The sequence below is a fragment of the Poeciliopsis prolifica genome, unplaced genomic scaffold, assembly GCF_027474105.1.
Source record: "Poeciliopsis prolifica strain line A6 unplaced genomic scaffold, Auburn_PproV2 SCAFFOLD014, whole genome shotgun sequence".
Taxonomy (NCBI): Eukaryota; Metazoa; Chordata; class Actinopteri; order Cyprinodontiformes; family Poeciliidae; genus Poeciliopsis; species Poeciliopsis prolifica.
Genome location: NW_026562389.1, coordinates 7,985,973 through 8,005,515, shown reverse-complemented (window position 1 = coordinate 8,005,515; position 19,543 = coordinate 7,985,973). Strand labels below are relative to the sequence as shown.

Below are 19,543 nucleotides of genomic sequence, written 5' to 3'. Positions count from 1 at the left end.
AGATGCATTTTACAGGTTTTAGGCACAGAACTCTCATGGGTAGATGTTTTCCAAATGAATCTGGATTTAAGGCAGCCATATCTGAATTTTAAGGATGGCGTTTGTACGATTTTTGAAGTGTTGCAGATTTTCTGATTGAAAAATTCCATCTTGAGTTAAGAAACAAATGGAAAGCTTTGCAAAGCAAGCTCTTCTATTTCCACCTCCATTTTTTTCTCTCAAATCAACTGGATTAAGAATTACAAACTTAGTATTAGATGGTCTCTTTTGATTGTTTTTCCTTTTTATTATAGCTGCCAATTATGTTCCCTTTTTTAAGTTCTTCTATTTTGACATTTAAAGTGTGCATTAGTACGAGGCATAAAACTTAAAAAGTATGCTGACATTCAAAACTTGTTCTTTTGGAAAAAAAATAATCTGCTAAAGTCTCAAACGTTAATGCCAAAGTTACCATTTAGTCAATCAGCAGCCATAAGTTGTGTCACTGTCAAGAAATTCAGTTTCACAACATCTTTTTTGAATTCTAGCAAAAAAGATTTTTTTTTTTTTTTTTTTTTATGTGGAACACTGAATTCTTCCTCAACTTTTGATGTGTCACTGTTTAGCTGCACAGTGAGTCTTGGCTGCTGTTTGAGACTGAACGTACCACAAAAAAGGTCTTTATATGTACTGTTCAAAGCTCCAAACTCCTTTTTGCAACTTGATAAAACACAAAAAAGACTCAGCCAGTAAACACTGTTGGCATTCTCTCCAGCAAGCATAATGATTATGTCCCTGTTGCTCAAAACTGTGTAATTAACAATGCAGTGGCAGATGATGAAAGAGCTTCTAAAGAGTGCCATTGATTACTCTGATCTTTGGCAATCACTTGCTGCTTTTCTCCAGGAACGTTTACAGGCGACTTTGGGGTTAAATTGCCTTCATTGATCAGTCAGTAGCTTGAGAACCTCAATGAGGTGAGAACTAGCTCACCCTTGACTTACGGTTTCACACTGATTGCCTTTATCCTGGAGTGGAAAATAAAACAGAATTGGAAGAGGAGAAGAATGTGAATGCTTTCTGTAATCGGCTCTGCTTTCATAAGCCTGTGTGAGATGATCTCGAACACAATGCATAACAATTTTCCTTGAGAAGAAAGAGCTTGGGTCAAAGCTGATTGCAATGCTTGAAACACTTCTGGAGAATGTTTGCTATATTCATCCTAACTTTCCTGACACAAGCTTCACTCACATTCGCTTCCTGGATGTGGGACTTTTCAGCTTTTCTCGATATAACACCTGGTGAGAAACGATTAGTTTCTGACCCAAGTGTTATAAGAGTCAGAACCTATTAGAGTAGTTATAGTTGTGACTAATGCATATATACATCTCTGTGTGCTCTCTGCAGTCTACAGCCCAGGGCAGGATGTCACCCATTAAATCTGTGCAGAATGGCAGCCCCTCCAAATGCCCTCGCTTCATGAAGATCAAGAACTGGGAGACGGGCGGTGTCTACAATGATGTCCTTCACCACAGCTGCAGTAAGGTAAGGCAAAACATAAATATTGTTTTTTTTTTTTAATTGACGTAACTACCATCCAATATTTCAGCAAGGGATTTTCCTTTTATTGCCTAAATCATGCAGCGGAAAAGCTAATTAATGTACAATTATCATAGGGATGAATGAGAAATGCTTTTAATCTGCCTCATTAATTTTATTTCAAAACAAAAAGACACATTAATGGTTCTTTCATAAATATATAAAACACAACTTATATAATCTTAATAAATAGAAATAGATTGATACATTTATTTAACTTTAATTACTCTACAAAAACTAGCGATAAAATGCAATTTCAATCAATTCTCACTAATTTCAGCTTTGTAATCCACGAAGGGCATACATTTTAATTTTCACAACCTTCAGTTTTCAGTGTTTTTTTTTTTTTTTCCAAGCCTGGTTAAAATCCAACAGCTTTTTCTACACTTTGTGAACTTTGGTGATATTTGAAAGGATTGGAGCTGATTTTACCAAATCCTACTGTTTGGTAAACACTAAATTGCCTTCATAATGTTCCAGTTTGACCGTGAAGGAAGCTACGCTGTAGAGCTGACTGGAATTGCATCCACAATAAATAGAAGAGAAGTGTGAAGCTGAACATCTTTTTCAGCAATAAAATGTCTTAAGCATTCCTCTTGCTCCAGAATTAATTGTGCAATATTTATCTGACCAACACACCCTAATGCCTTTCACTTCTGCTGCCAGTGCAACTGGGTGTCTACAATTCAAAAACAGGAGTTGCAAATGAGGATATTGATTCTCTGCACTGTTTGCTGGTTGGCCAGAATGAAATCCATCCTGAGAAATCCAGAAATACAATGTAACAAATCCCAGACAGAGCACTGAAAAGACATACTTGAATGGATTTATCCAAACTATTTCAATCTTGTAGTTTGTAATTTTCTTTTAAGCTTAATTTTTAGATTTTATTATAGAATATGTTTTCCATCTATCATTTTAGAGTAACACTCAATTACTGAATAATTGGATGCATTATCTTGGACTATTGTATTGGACAAAGATAATATCAAAGGTCGCCATCGTTGTAGTCCCTAAATTCAAGTTCATAAAGGAGAATGACGTGGGTATTTCAGTGTTTGAGATCAATTGCGCAGCATCTATCTCTTTTAAATTTGTTTTTGTTTTTAAATTATCCACATGATTTGAACAACAGGAAACTGCACAAAGAATGTGAAATCTTAATTGGTCATTATCCATCACTATTATGTCAGAATAGTCTGTGTTGCATGTTTATTGCGTGACTGGCTATGCTGTTCTATTCCTGTTTAGACAGCCATTGTCTGTGAAATACAGGCCATAGCAGCCCTGGCAAGTCTTTCAATATTGTAAAACAATATTTGCAATTACATGTGCATATTTATTTGGCAAATACAAGAATGTTGTAAGATGCACAATCAGTTTAAAGTACATGTACCTAAGAACACTTGGAAATGGCTTTTGTAAAAGCAATTTTTTGTTGCTGATATTTGTGACTTTTTGGCATACTTCATAAAAACTGTCACAATATGGTAGGAGAGCGTTTTGCCCTTATATTTCAGGACTTGAGCACTTTGTAGTCAGTAAGTCACTGACCCATAAATTCCAATGTGGATCAAAGTCTTGCACAGTTAGATGTGAGCCCATCTGCTCAACAGATGAACCTTGACCCAAACTGGGTCACCCAGCAGCACGATGATCACCAAACATACTAGCAAAACTTCAACTGAGTGTCAAAAATGGAAAACAATGACGTTGTTGCTAAAGATCGCTAATGGACTCTTTGATTTCCTGGTTATTCCAGCCCCGGGCATAAATAGGTGCCCAAAAATGCAGCAACTAAATACATTATTTCATTTAATTTCTAATCATATTTATGTAGTTGGTGACTATAATATAATGCTGAGTAATGAATACCTTGTAATAAAACAATGTATCATCAGCACACTGTTATTTGGCAGCTCACATGGATGAATGATTTTCTGTAAAAGAGAACTAGGGGAATCGAGATGAAATTTTCATTTTTGTCGTAATCGTTTTCTTTTTATATGTCTATAACAAAGCCATCATATTTAATAGCTTCTCTAAGAAATATTATTTCCTCCACATTTTAGGCTCCTAAAATCTCTAGCCATAATTGGCACACTGTTCAGCTGTCCAACAGCTGCTTATAATGGAAATGTTATGATTTTCCTGGTAGGGGGTGGTGAAACAGAGTATGAGATAATTTGTTCATCATTTCAAGAATTCTGCCTTTAACATTATTCTTTGCAAAATTATAGAAAAAAAAGTTCACATCACAGCTTTGAGTAGGAGGGCTTTGCAAATGCAACGAATGAAATAACTAAAAATAAGTGTTTGGGCAGATAATTTTTTACTTATATTGTTACCTCATAAATCCACCATACTTCTTGTTCGGGTGAGCTCAATTGTTGCACTTAATTGTGGTCCAGTGATGCATAATCAACGGACTGTGGGTTTACAATGTAGACATCAAATATGGAACCAAAGTGACTGCATGAATTTTATGTTTTCATGTAAGCATCTTTAGGGATGACATACAGTTTGAAGAGGGATGTTTGTAGCTAAGCAATGTTTAGATAATTCAGCGCAAAAAAAATACAGAAGTGGTCAAGTCTAAGGATGAAGAAGAGGAATACGTTTGTGAAAACAACAGTCTATTGTTCATGATTTTTATTTTTTATCTAAAACCAAAAAGATGATTTATTGTTGTGGAGAGCAGAACCTTTAAGTGAAATTGAAAATTCAGTTGTTTAGATGAACAAGAGCTTAAAATAGATTATAGTTGAAAATTGTCCTTTAGTCTTGAGCCAACTTTCTAAATACTTGATGAAATGATTCAAAATTATTCCCTGAATTATTTTTGGTGACAAATATTATTTTGGAGTAATACTCAACATCTCTTGATTGTCCAGATATTTTTAAACCAATGTCAAGCTAAGTCAGGCATTTTTGAATGGGATGCATCTTTTTCCAGCTGAAACATGTCGGCTGTAAGGTTAGCATCCATTACTTTGTTTGCAACACGAACTAGATGCAAAAAACACTTTATTCATCCATTTTAGAGATCACCACTTTTGTGTGTGATATTTTTCTCTGTGATCTAGCACAAAAGAATTAAAATAAGATGTTCAGTCATTTCCGACACTTATGAGACTGAAAGTCGCAGACGATAATGTTTAGCCTTTTTTTTCCTGTTAATTTCTCAGTTGTTTTTTTTCACAACATATTTTGTCAAATAGCCAAAGTTTCTACTTTTAGTCAATGAGTCCACCTACCAGAGGAGAGGTGATCATTGCAGTTTTCAAGGATGCACCGCCATTTGTAAACAGAAACCTAATTCCTTTGACTTATTGGACAGCCTGTCGTGTGCATCCCAATGAATGGGCTGTAATGGCATCTTCAGATTTATTATATATCACAGATGAGCCGTCTTATTCCAAAAGGACAGCTGGCTGGCATGAATGCCCAGAGCAGTGTGACGAGCGGACGTGCTGGAGCATGAGTTATTCCTTTGTTTTATTTTTAACTCTCTACTCATCCATTTTCCCCGTTTTACTCCGTCACCTCTTTGTTTCATCTGTTTTGCTCTTGCTTGTCGGTTACCTCTCCCCAGATTCCTGTCTTTCTTTTGTCTGACTTGAAATTCATTTGTTTTTCATTGTGTTTTCTTTCCTCAGTTTGCTCACAGATTCGTGTTTTTTTTCCTCCATATTTCTTTTTTCTTTTGAACACATCCTTACAGTGTTGGCAAAGTGTAAGTGGGTGGTTGAGTTTAATGAGCCAATTTTGGGCACACTAGGGTCCTAGTCAAATTTTCTCTTTGCTAACACCCTCTACTTATGCTGCTCTTGATTCTCTCTCCAAAAAAAAAAAAAATCAAGGTGACTGTTGACTAAACTTTTAATAACACGATGACCACAGAGGGTGGGATAGATTTCTTTTTTCATTGTAGCCATCTGTTATTTATGTTTGTCTTTTTCTTGTCTGTTCGATTCTTCAAGTCCCCATTTAATGGAACGACACCAACATGACTCACTGACTTACTCATTCATTGATACACATGCCATCTATTTATATAACAATAGGAAATGTAACATTTGCAGTGTCTGGAATTCTTAAAGAGTTAAAACAACTTTACTTATTATCCCTACTGAAATGTAATACTTGATCTATTTGAAAGGGCTTGAATACACCTGAGTAAGGGACTCATTGTGTTGATTGTATGAAAGCAGAAAAAAAAATACTGAGGCTGATTTAACATCAAACTGTTTCAAAAATGGCTCATGAGTGTTTTGGTTATTAAACTTCAGGAACCAGATGAAAACTGAACTCAAAACAAGCTTTCTAGATTTGTATCTTATGGAAACCTAAGATTCACTAGCACTCTTTTTCTCCAGAGCTTGATTTTCAAATGCAATGCAAATTTTACTTTCATCTGAAAATATGTATACATTTGTCTCCACCCTCAAAATCTGTTTGCAGTTGTGTTTATCCTGAAACATAAAAAAAGCTGTCTGCACTACGTTAAAGGCTGAAAACTAAAGGTTTTAGCATGTTTTCAGTTAAAGCAACACAACTCTGAACGTCTTTCCCATTGAGTGTGAAATCTGGAGGCTGATTGTTTTTTTTCTTTTCTTTAAGGCAACAAAAACCAATTGCTTTTGCTTAGTTGTTCGAATGTTGTGATGATTTAATGCTTAATTTTACTTTTGTACAGTATTAACTTGCTTGCTTATTTGCAGATGCCAATCTGCAGTGAAAACGTCTGCAATGGTTCTATAATAATGCAAAGTCAGAGTGTTCGCAAACCAGATGAGGTCCGAACCAAAGAGGAACTTCTTCCCCTGGCCGCTGACTTCATTGACCAATACTACACCTCCATAAAAAGGCAAGTTCAGCTAATAATACCGTAGTAAAAAAAATAAATAAAGCCTCTAAACCTGTGTGATTTGTTATATGGAGATTTACAATTTTTAGACAGTTAAACTGTCATCTAATTAATCATAAAAAGTGACAAGTCTGTCAGCTCTGTACACAGAGATATCACTACACAGTGCAATATTCTTGGGTTTCAAGTGAGTCAAAGAGCTGATCCAATTTCTCCTTCTCCCCCCAAAATGTGTGTAGTTAGAAGACCCATTGTCAACTCTACATTTCCCTTGTAGAAGATTTTAAGTATAGTAAAGAAAATATTTGAAAGGCCTGGTTTGGTTTCAGCGGTCTCTTCTTAAATGCAACCAAAAGCGTTCTTGGTAAATTAGAGAAGCTGCAGCGGGTTTGGAAAATGCACTTCACCAAAAACTCCACAAGTTTTGTTAATGGAAGAAATCTAGTCTACAGCAATGGCCTGTGAACTGAAGTGCATGGTAATGGATGTCCGAAAAAACTGCAGGTATCCGGTCAAAGATGTGGCGACCTTTTATTAATACTCAGCTTACAACTCTTAATGTACAAAAGTAAAATCAGCAAACATCACGCCTTTTATATTATAGCTGCAAAGCTGTTTAACTACGGCAAAAAATTACTGTAACAAAAAAACTGTTCGGCACACTCTAGAACGTTCCAACACATCAAGACTCTGATAGGTTGTTGTCGACCATGATTGACAGGCAGACCAGCCAATCACAATCCAGCGAAGTCCACAAGGCACAGTCCAACACTTTGGGTATTTTCCACAGCCGCCCCCAAATTATCCATGATAATTTGCAGCTTGGAAATATTTACTGAAGATCGGTCCTTTAATCTGGAACTTCTGGCAGTTTCACTAGACGTACGACTGGGCGAATATAGTTGCGATCCTGGACCTGCACTTCAGCTGTGCGGATTCTTCCGTCTGCTGCAGGGAAAACCTTCTTAATCAGTCCAACAGGCCAAAGAGCTCGTGGTAACTGTGGGTCTGCTATCATCACAACCGTTCCAATTTGCAGGTCTTCAGTGTGCTCTTGCCACTTATTTCGAGCTTGGAGCCCTGGCAGGTAAAACTTTAGGAAATGTTTCCAAAAGTGTTCAGCCAACACTTGACAATGTCTCCATCTCCTCCGACCAGTAATCTCTACTTCTGGGTATGTAACTTGAGGAAGAGATGGATCTAGCCGCCCCATCAGTAAGATGTTAGGAGTGATAGGATCTGGGTCGGCTACGTCTGTTGAAACATAACCAAGCGGTTTGGAGTTAAGAATCCCTTCAACTTCCACCAAAAGTGTGCGCAGGACCTCCTCTGTCACAATTTGGGCACCCAGGGTTGTAGTGAGGGCTGATTTCAGGGATTTAATTTCCCTTTCCCAACATCCACCGAAGTGTGGTGCTCCTGGAGGGTTGAATCTGAAGTCTATTTGTTGACCAGCCAGCTGTTCCTGAATTTGTGGCTGAAGGCTCCTGAAGGCATTTTTCAGTTCACGTTCTCCAGCTTTAAAATTTGTGCCTTGATCACAAAGTACTTCATTGGGCTTTCCTCGGCGGGCTATCAGACGTCTCAGTGCCAACAAGAATGAGTCGGCATCAAGGCTTGGCAGCAGATCTACATGGACAGCCCTTGTGGTCATACATTTGAATATGATGCCCCACTCTTTTCATGTCTTCTGCCAATCTTGATAACGTAAGGTCCAAAGCAGTCCACTCCAATAGAGTAGAAAGGTGGTTTGAATAGTCTGAGTCTGGATGGTGGCAAATCAGCCATTTGGGAGCAACAGGTTTTCCCCTCCATCGTCGGCAGCCAACACAATTTTTCTGATAGCGTCGAACAGCCTCCCTGCCCCGTAGAATCCAGAATCTTCTCCTTATTTCTGCAAATACCCTTTCTGGTCCTGGGTGGTGAAGCTCTTCGTCGATGTCCTTAATGATTAATTCTGTCACAGGATGACGGGGATCGAGAACGAATGGGTGGATAGAATCCTCTTCAAGTTCAGAGGCACGTCTAAGTCGGCCTCCCACACGGATGAGTTCCATGGATTGGTCAACTGCGGATCCAAACGGTACAATCGACTACTAGGTCCAACCGTTTGGCCTGATTTGAGCTTAGGAAACTCAGTAGGAAAGCTTTCCCTCTGGGTTTGACGCAGTATTTCAATTTCAGCTTTCCGATAATCATCTGCTGTGGAGCTGCCAGTGGTGTGAGCCGCCCCATGAGCACGTCTCACTGTCGCTTCTACAACATCCCTGAAAGTTTGATACTGGGTGATCTCAGGGATGGCAGAGCTTGGGATGTTAGATATGGCTCCACAAAATGATGAATGTTTTAGCTCATCTTCGCCATCTGTGGTGCAGATTGAGGGCATGAGGCCATAAGTTCATAGGGTCTTGAAGAAAGACAGGTCCATGTGACCACCTGGAGACGTCGGCAAGTTCGGCCAGAGTTTTTCCCCTGGTTATGTCGTCAGCAGGATTCTCTTTTGATGGCACAAAGTGCCAATCCTGGGGGGATGTTAACTCCTGAATTTCTGCCACCCGGGTTCCAACAAACACCTTAAGTGGCATGACTCAGACTTTAGCCAGGTTAAAACAGTGGGAGTCGGACCACAGAAAAACCCTTTGTATAGGAATGTTGAGTTCAGTCTTTAGCACATGAGCTAACTGTGCACCTGTGAGAGCTGCACACAATTCCAATCTTGGAATGGACAGCTGCTTTCGTGGTGAGACTCGTGACCTTGCTGCTAGAAAGGCAATTTCCCTGAGTCCGTCTGGAGCTTCTGTGACCAAATAGGCAACTGAGCCATATGCCTGCTCAGATGCGTCACAAAAGACATGGATGTCTCTTTTGCTGTCCGGCAGATCTAACTTTTCTGTGGTGTAACATCGAGGTAAAGAGATCCTCTCTAAGTCAGGCAGCTCTCCTTGCCAGTTTTCCATATCTGTAGCAAATCCTCAGGAAGCCTTGGATCGTCCCACTCTCTTTTCTTATCCCAGAGTCGTTGAATGACAACCTTAGCTCTGGTGGTAAAGGGGATAATATATCCAAGAGGGTCATACAAGCTCGCCAGAGTTCTGTAAATGCTTCGCATCGTCACTGAGAGGTCACATGTAGGAAGATGTTTGTAGTGCAGCAGATCTGTAGGACAATGCCAGTGGAGTCCAAGTGTGGATTCAAATGTGTCGAGCTGATTCTGATTTATCCACAGATTGCTGCTAGTTGATCTGGCGTCTTCTGGGAGATGACTGATTACTGATGGCACGTTGCTCGCCCATTGTCTTAGATCAAATCCTCCTCAGCCAGGACATCTCTGAGTTTATCAACTAACATCTTTGCTTCCATTTCTGTACTGAAACTGTGAAGACAATTGTCCACATAGAAACTTCTTTCAACTGCCTCTCGGATGTCCTCTCCAGGCTGGCTGTGATTTTGGATATGCTTTTGCAGTGCATAAGTGGCACAGCATGGACTGCAGGTGGTCCCAAAGGGGAGCACTTGCCACTCATAAACACTTGGAGGTTCCTCCCTTTTCCAAGTCCCTCCAAAGGAACCGCAACAGTGGTTTGTCCTCAGGGAGAAGTCTCACCTGGTGAAACATTGCTTTAATATCACTGGAAATGGCCACAGTATGTTCACGAAAGCGAAGAAGTACAGCTAGCAAGGATGGACTTAAAGTAGGACCTGGTAGGAGTAGTTTGTTTAAGTTCTTTCCCTGATGTTGGAATGAACAGTTAAAAACCACTCTGCTTTTATTGTTGTGCTGCACCATGTGATGTGGGATGTACCAGGCTTCATCAGATTTCTCCACTTCTTCAGGCTGTAACTTCTGTATGTATCCAGCGTCTTCCAGTTTCTTCATTTCAGCCTTGTATGTTTCTGCTTGGTCAGGATTTTTAGCAAGTCTCCTTTCTATGTTTCTGAGGAGCGGTAGAGTTGCTTCAGGAGTAGCATGTAGGGATTCTGTACCTTTAATGCGGAGCATTGGGGTAGCATATCTGAGTACTCCGCCAACTTGAACTCTGACAGTCTTTTCTTCAAGGGTGCACAAAGCCTCACTATCTTGTCTTGACCTTGTCACTACCTTTGTGCTCCGATATGGAAGAACATCAAGTTGCCAGAGCTTTTCAACTTGTTGATGCAACTCAGTGGTGGGAGACTGAAATGAGGTGAAATGACATTGTTGTGTGTCTGATCCTGGTTTCACTCCTTCTGCAGGGCCCTGTAATGTCCAACCCAAGCGAGTCCTGACTGCTGCTGGGCCACCTTTATTCCCCAAGAGGACCGGTTCCATGGGAGTGATTAGATATGGGAAGTCAGAGCCAATCAGGAGAAGTGGCTGAACCGTGTTGATTGGCTGAAGTGGTAAATCTTGCAGATGTTTGTATTTTCGCTGCAGAGTAACAGTGGGTTGACTGTGTTCTGCAAGGTTTAGAGACTTAGCGGTGAAAGCCCGGTTGATCCAAAAGGTCTTTGCTGGTTGAGTCACAGGGGAGACAGAGAACGAAACTGCATGGCCATGGATAACCCTTGAGTCCTTTTTCACTGTGTGGAGTACAAGAGCTTCAGACTCCCCTTCCAAACCAAGCTCACGTGCTGCACTGTGAAGCAAAATGGTTCGCTCTGAACCATCCAAAATAGCGAAGACTTCCATACTTTTGTTCCCATTACTCAATCGGACTTTGGCTATTTTGAGAAGAACTTTATGCTTGGTTAAGGAACGTCCAACATAAAGTTTGTCATCCACACTGCTTGTTAGACAGGCACCCACAATGGTTCCCTGACCTGGGTGTTTCTCTTTCTCTGTAGTCTCCTCCTTTTCTTGCCATTTCTCATTTACATCATGTAATATCAGCAGGTGCCTACGTCCACATGTTTTACAGGTTGCCTTGAGAGTACATTTGGCAGACTGATGTCCTCTTCCACAACGCCAACAGCGGTTATTTGTTTTGATCCACTGTACTTTCTGTTCCTTTGTAAGCTGCTGAAAGTTCTGACAACCGTTCAGAAAATGACTGGAATGGTCACAGTAAGGACAGTAGGGTTTATTCTTGGCCTTCTCCTTCTCAGGAGTAGTGGCATTTTGCGTCAGTTCAGAAACCTTGGTCTCTCCTGATTTCCCAGAACTGAGCAGTAATGTTGTACTTCTTGAAGCTATCTTTTTGTCCTTTTCTGTGCTTCGTTTCCTTTGGCTGTCTCTAGTAGAAGTACAAAATCTGGTGTTGTCTTCATAAACCTGCATTTCAAAATCCAGCCATTCTCCAAGATCATACAGGGTTGGAATTGGAACCTTACTTGGATGTACTCTTCTTCTGAAACTGCTTCTAAGCTCGTGTGGAAGCTTGCTCAGCAATCTTGAAACATGAGATCCACAATGGAGTTCAATACTGCCTTCTCTTCCTAGTTGCTCTAACATGCCCAACAGGGAACGTATTCGTAGTGCAAACATGCGAAATGCTTCCCCGTCCCCACTTCGTATGTCTGGTCCATCCATCAGTTCTGCAATTCGTGCTAAGGCAAGCTGATGTGGCTGGCCAAACTGCATGAACAGGGCATCCATCGTGTCGGTGAAAGGATGTGGAGAGTTGCAAAAGGAATCTGCAATTAGAAGAGCTTCTTCTAGCTTGAGATGATCTGTTAGGACTTGATATTTAAAATGTTCAGAAGCACCAGCAGGCAGAATGTTATCAAGTGCAATCCTCAGCCTGAAGAACTCACGGGGGTCTGGATGCACAAAATAGGGTATAGTTGGAGCAGGACCACTATATGTACTTCCATGTTTAGATGTAGAATGTGAGTTTTGGACAATCCTACAGTCATAAGGATCTTCTCCTTTAAACGAAGCAGAAGGCTCTAACTTGGATAGTCTAGACGGGACTGACCTTGGAGCTGGCACTGGAGGTGTAGAGGTCTTTATTTTCGTTGAACTTCGTGGTGTAGGAACTGGAGCTGTTGAGAGGCTTTCTGTCACACTCTCTTCGCCTCTTCTATTCCCATACCTGTAGCCTCGGTCTGAATAATGCACACGCTGGTCTTCGTGAGGGAAAGTAGACTCATCTCTTATGCTTGAGGAAAGTGAATGATGCTCTACGTCCCTCTTAGCTTTCTGTAGTGTGCGAATCCTTGGCTTTGGGACAGGAAATGTTGCTGAGTGTACATTATATGTTGGTGAAGCAAAGAAGTTATCTTCAGCCTCGCTTGCTGTGAGTTTCTCCATTTTGGTTCCATCACCTTCAACGTTTCCAGGACCGTGGACATCTGTGCTGCTGTTTGTCGCAACTCTTGCAATTCTCTCTTCATCTCACGGTTACTGTGATATAGATCATCTCTATCTCTTGTGAGCTCCAAAATAGCTTCACGTTGGTACTGATTTTCAGTCCGTAAACACTCCTTTTCTCTCTCAGCTTCGTCAGCATCTTCCACTGATCCAGCACTTTCCAATGGTTAGGACTAGGTTGCTGGCTGATGGGTGCGCTATAGTGATCTTCAGCATCTGAATCACTGACATCTGATAGGAGTATCTGTGCCCTAAAAGCAGGTTCATGCACAGGCTGAAACTCCATCCTATAGTCTGCCGTATTACTTCGTGTAAGTGCAAGTCGTCTGGGCCTTACCACGGGCGTGGGTTCGTCATCTCCAACTTGAGTACTTGTCGCCATGTCCTGCAATATTTCCAGCTCCGGCTCGAAGGACCAATTGAACTGAAGTGCGTGGTAATGGATGTCCGAAAAAACTGCAGGTATCCGGTCAAAGATGTGGCGACCTTTTATTAATACTCAGCTTACAACTCTTAATGTACAAAAGTAAAATCAGCAAACATCACGCCTTTTATATTATAGCTGCAAAGCTGTTTAACTACGGCAAAAAATTACTGTAACAAAAAAACTGTTCGGCACACTCTAGAACGTTCCAACACATCAAGACTCTGATAGGTTGTTGTCGACCATGATTGACAGGCAGACCAGCCAATCACAATCCAGCGAAGTCCACAAGGCACAGTCCAACACTTTGGGTATTTTCCACAGCCTGTCTATAATTATCATAAGCAAACCCTGATAGGTGAAAGATCATTGCTGGTTCACTGCAGAAGAATCCAGTTTTAGTCTTTCAATGAAAACTTTAGTCATTTAATTTATTTTCACGTTCAAAACGTTCACCCTAATCCCTGTTGATTTTCTGAAACATTTCCCCATTTAGATGTTTCTTTGCTTCTCTTTTAGATTGAGTGCATGTATACACAACACCCATGTGGGAGCCCATATTCTCAATGTGTCAGCATGTTCTGTGACTGCTTCTTAACTTATCATTTCATACTGGTTTGACAACATCACATGTCCTCATAATTTAGTATTCTGTGTTGTCAGTTGTTATATTGTATCCCTGAACCTGTCCTGCCTCTCAGGTATGGCTCCAAGGCCCATGTGGACAGATGGGAGGAGGTGACAAAAGAGATTGAAGCTTCAGGAACTTATCAACTAAAAGACACTGAACTGATTTATGGAGCCAAGCACGCCTGGAGAAATGCTGCCCGATGTGTGGGACGGATTCAGTGGTCCAAACTACAGGTTGTACCCAATATGTCAAGGATTCTGTATCTTGTTAGTAAAGTTTCAGATGAAGATGAGCTGAGAAAAGTTGTTTGTTGTCATGCCGAAGGCTCTGGACAATGTGGGGACAGATTATCAAATCTTGCATTATGGATGACTGGTATGGCTTTTGTGCTGTCCTTGGACCAGTCCACCAAAAATGTCTGAGAAGTTTTTGAACAAATCATGAGAGTTTATTTGTCCATTTCACATGTATTGTAAAAAAATGACTTATAAGTGTCCTCCATACTTCTGGAGAGTGCTTTAGCAGCATTACTCACAGGGATGCTTGGTAATTATTGGTAATTATACACCCAAACTAGAAGCTGTCTCTGCTTTCCTGACACAAACTTGAACTTCTTGTTTCAAATCTTGCTTGTGAACAGGATCTTCAGGTGTAGAAATAGAAAAGAGGGCATGCAGTTCACGAACCATGTTTTCGTGAATCATGTGATAATGGTGGCTTTTCAGGGCATAGGGTGCACTGGATTGGTTTTCAGAAACTGGCCTAAAGTCTGCTGGTTTTAGTAAAGCTCTTACTAAAATGTTGTAAAAACAAAACTTTAATTTCATGTTTCATATTTGCTTTTTCAGGTTTTTGATGCCAGAGACTGCACAACAGCCCATGGAATGTATAACTACATCTGTAACCATATCAAGTATGCCACCAACAAAGGCAACCTTCGGTAAAACCACACACCAAGTTAATACTATTTATACTATTACTTCTTTTCAGTTTTCCTACTGTTACAGCTCTGCCCCAGTTCCTCTCATTGCATCTGATCCATCTGTCACTCCATGTAGCTCATCACCCCTCTCCATCTCCAACTACCCCGACTTGACCCTCTGTCCCATCTGTCAATGTGCGCTCTGTCTCTTAACGTCGTATATGACACTATCTGCTGCCTGTCTATTTATCCGTCAGCACTTCAGCACCAATCACTGCCCGGCTGGTAAGGCGGCAGACCTCACTAACAAGCAGTCATTTGTCAGACCCCTGCGCTGCCCTCACACACGTTCTGCCAAGTCCTAATCATAAGTGACATCTCACATTTACTTCTCGTAAGATGGATGCATCCTGACTCATTACTACAAGTCTCCTGGCCCTCTGAAAGCTGGCTCGGATGCAGGTCAAAAAGAGGCGCCACACAAACGAGACTGAAATTCTGGCTTGTCTGCTTTAACATCAATCAATAAAAAGTGTTTAAATTGTAATATTGTTCTTTATAAATCACCAAGGGAAAAAATGTTGAACATTATAATTGAGGACCTCATAAGCCACTGTTATGGCTTCTCCATCTTAGTTATCAGTCAGCAGTCATACCTGAATAATCTATAATCTGAAATCCTTTTTAAATTTGTTATTCTTTTTTCCAATGTAATAAAATCTGAAGTAATTTAAAGATGGATTATGTTTCCAATTATCTGCATCTTTGTTCTATAATTAAATTGAGAAGTAGAACATTTTATTATGATAAAAAGCAAGCAGCTAATCTGCTAGAAGCTTTATAGCAGCCTTTCTTCACCACATTAAAGGACTGGGACATTTTATCTGATTATTGCTGAACTAAACAATAAGCGCATCAAAGATCATCCTGTTAAAGAGTTGTTGCATTTTCTGATTAGGGAAGCAAATTATTATTCACATTTTTTCTTTTTTCTTCTCAATTTGAGCCAATGAAAAGAACTATTGGTGGTTTTGATCACTGGCTAGCTGATTATGCATTACCACAAATGACTGATCACAACATGTTCTTCCAAAGAGAAATGTTTGCCTATAAGTTGTTTCCACTGGATGCAGACTTGCAGCCCATCTGGCCCAGATTCAGACAAGCTGTTCAGTAATCCATCACACCCTCCTCAGTTACTGACAACCAGCTTACCAACATTAACAATTTCACCGTGTAAAGAGCATTAAAACACCAGTTGGATCTAGATTGGGCAACATTTAGCCAGGCTTTGACAGTATCATCCATCAGGAAGTGGTCTAGTTGATGAATGCAGCACTTACATCACCTGATGTGTTGTTGCCTCACTTCAAAACCAGCGTGTACAGAAGCCACACACTTGCAGAGATGTCAATATAGCACAGCATTCTCTTTTTGCCTGTACTTAATTGCATTTCCTTATTCCTCTTTTGTAGGTCAGCAATCACCATATTTCCACAGAGAACTGATGGCAAACATGATTTCAGAGTGTGGAACAGTCAGTTGATTCGCTACGCAGGTTACAAACAACCTGATGGAGGTATTCTGGGAGACCCTGCTAATGTTGAATTCACAGAGGTACAGATCAGTTATATGCAGAATCAGAATTGTCCGTCTCTTTGGCTTTTCTTTGGCTAACATTCGGAACTTTCATCCTTAGATCTGTATGCAGCTTGGATGGAAAGCACCAAAAGGTCGATTTGATGTCCTTCCACTTCTGCTGCAAGCCAATGGAAATGACCCTGAGCTATTTGAGATCCCTGAAGACCTAATTCTGGAGGTGCATATTGTACATCCAAAGTGAGTTCTGCTTTTTCTCTTTGGCATGCATAAAACATACAGAATGCAACAAAATGACAACAGAAGAGACTGTACTGAGGGACATCCACCCACTTACACATCTTTTTAACCGCACTTCTCAAACAATAGGTTCCTTTCATGTCAAGAAAGCTAATTGGTTATCTTTGCATTCCACATGTGCTGATTATTCCCTGAAAGCACAACTAGGGCTAGTGTGTTTTTTTGGTGGTAACCAAGGGACTTATTAATGGAAACTTCCAGCTTCTTATTTGTCATTTGTTTTGTTTACTTTTCCTGCAACAGAATATCTGAAGCCAAATCTCAAAAGCTGTAAAACCCTTGGTATCTTAATCATTAAGATCATAACTTGCACGGTACCATTGCAATTACACAAAGAATTCGGTTTTCCTGCTACAGCATTATTCACAACTACACACTTACAGATGCACTCCAAGCTATAACAGCATTGTTAAACACTACAGAGTGTTTCAGAATCCCTTGACACACAGATCACCCTGCCAGACGCTTCCAGATTTGGCTTTCTTTTCTCCATACACATGCATCAGCTGGCCCTTAGCTCTGGCAGCAGCTTGGCACAAGCTCCGGCCACGCACAGTGTCTCATCATTACACAAGATTAAACCCAGTGCTGCAAATAATAGACTGAAAGCAATGCTATCAATCCCCCCAAAGGTTTCAACAGGCCACACTTCCTTTGGCCAGAATTACAAAAGCCTTAACAATGGGTTTCATTTTGGTAATGTTAGTTTTTGGACACATTAACTTTTTAAATGTCTCAGAGGCAATTACACTGGCTCTTAAGGATTCTAGTGATGAAGCATATTTTGAGCTTGGCAGTGGATAATGAGCAAATTATCTGATGTAGCCCTTTAACTACGTCACAATTGTCTCCTTCACCAGGTATGAGTGGTTCAAGGACCTGGAACTGAAGTGGTACGGCCTTCCAGCAGTTTCAAACATGCTGCTAGAGATTGGCGGTCTTGAATTCACTGGATGCCCCTTCAGTGGCTGGTATATGGGCACAGAGATTGGCGTGAGGGACTTCTGTGACACCTCACGCTACAACATTCTGGAGGTATTTTTTTGTGCCTGAAAATACAGTCATGTGACGCTGGAAGCAGGAAAGAATTGAAGGCACAGATTGACTGCAGCCTTGTGTCAAGACAAGCATGTGTTGTGTCATCAAATGAGCCAAAAACAATGTGATTATGCAAAATGGATAGAAATCTGATTAGCGAAAAAAATAAGGGTTTGTGTGTTATGGTGTTAAGCTATATCTAAGCAATCTAGACCCTAAAGAATCCTTTATGGCCTTCAGTTAAAAGAAAGGTGATATCACAGCTGGAGAATGCTGAACAGACTGTTGTTTTTGTCTTTGTCAAATGTCATATATCAATTCTCAGACATGTAAAGAGAAAGGTTTCCAAAGATTTCTTCCCAAATCAGAGCAATCCAATTTTGAGGAGCACTTCAAGGCACATGGGTGCCAGCTTTGGCTTCGTCTTGTAACTCAAGTGCTTAAATTGTGGAGAAGGCTGTTGGCTTCTTGCTGCCCTTTGGGTTTTTCTGTTTCATTCAACTCTAAGTAATTTGCCAAATATGAAACCATGGTTTTTAACTCAAAGACCTTGCATGCAAGAAATAATCTATTGACCAATTACAAGTTCTTAAAATAAAATCAATACAGTCTTGCATTAAGATATGACTTCTTGTTCTGCATTTTCACAAAATGCAAACATAACAAAAACATAAGCAGAATATGGGCACGATGTATGTAAAAGTAAACACACATCTAGAGTATAAATGTACCACTCATAGGAATAGGAATAACAGTTTTCTGGGCTGAATGAAAGAAATGTGTAAAGATAAGATAAGTGACCTTGGAGAAGCAAATTGAAAGGTTATTTGGTAATTTTTGAAATTTCACTGTGGGGGGCTGTGCTCTAAAGGGTTCTGGGTGGGAGTTATTTTCATTTAGAAGACATTCCAAACATTTGTCAATTTTCACAGGTATTCCCACAAATTCCCTCTGAGGTCAGACTTTGGATTGGTGTGGGTAATCGCCAACATCTGAAAGAGATTTCTTTGATTCTACATCCTACTGGTATTAAAGTTTACTGCAATACAATCAGCAAAGCAATCAATGAGTTTATCAGGAAAGCCATTCATCTCTGTGAAGAAAACTGGTTCATGACTTAGGATAGCTGTTACTGAAAGAACATCAGAAACTCTGGAAACCTGCTATTGGGAGAGACAAGATCAAGGTTGAGATATCTGATAATTCACATTGACATGTTTGGTGAAAACCAAACTCAACAAATCACTACAAACTGTCATATCAACTGTCAAGCACTTGTTGATGAGCTCTTCTGTATAACGTCCAAAATCAATTGTGAGGCTGCCTGACAGGTGAACCTGGGCAGAAACTGTATGCAACAGAATTATATACTACTGGATCTTTAAGAAAAAGTCTATGTAGCAATATGGCTTACTCTTTCAAAATATATAAACTTTAAAACCACATAAAATTTCTGTTTTAGACATTTAACAAAAATGGTCATGTTTGATTATGTATGATTGGCAAAAACAGCTAACAGCACCAATCACACAAGGAAGTAAGAAAATTAATTTGGCTCAAGTTGCAACTACAGGCTTGGGTACCTGGAAGTGATGAATTATAGAATGAACTTTCTCTGTAAAAGTATGGCACCCAAGAAAACAGAAAATATAAAACAGATTTTGCAGTAGCATATTTGAAGTGGAATTTTAACTGAACTGTTCTGAAACATGTAAATGTAAACAGAATGAAAGTAAAATAAAAAAATGTAGTACAAAGTGATGTAAAGATGCTTTCATATATATGATGGCTTAAAATTACTTCTGTAAACAGTTGCTTATAGGTTGTTGTTTTTTTCTCATTTCTTGCCAACCACATTTTCGTCTTGTCATAGATTTTCATAGATTTTT

General features: G+C 40.0%; 1 protein-coding gene across 2 annotated transcripts in view; it reads left to right on the top strand.

Moving 5' to 3' along the window:
• The window catches only part of nos1 (nitric oxide synthase 1 (neuronal)), a 55,142-nt gene that overhangs the window by 13,172 nt on the left and 22,427 nt on the right, over positions 1-19,543 (top strand). For both annotated transcript variants that reach the window (XM_055039561.1, XM_055039560.1), the window contains exons 4-10: positions 1,387-1,524; positions 6,303-6,448; positions 13,866-14,028; positions 14,644-14,735; positions 16,193-16,334; positions 16,417-16,556; positions 17,477-17,651. In XM_055039561.1, coding sequence (XP_054895536.1) covers positions 1,387-1,524; positions 6,303-6,448; positions 13,866-14,028; positions 14,644-14,735; positions 16,193-16,334; positions 16,417-16,556; positions 17,477-17,651 — 996 coding nt within the window. The remainder of the gene's footprint in view (positions 1-1,386; positions 1,525-6,302; positions 6,449-13,865; positions 14,029-14,643; positions 14,736-16,192; positions 16,335-16,416; positions 16,557-17,476; positions 17,652-19,543) is intronic.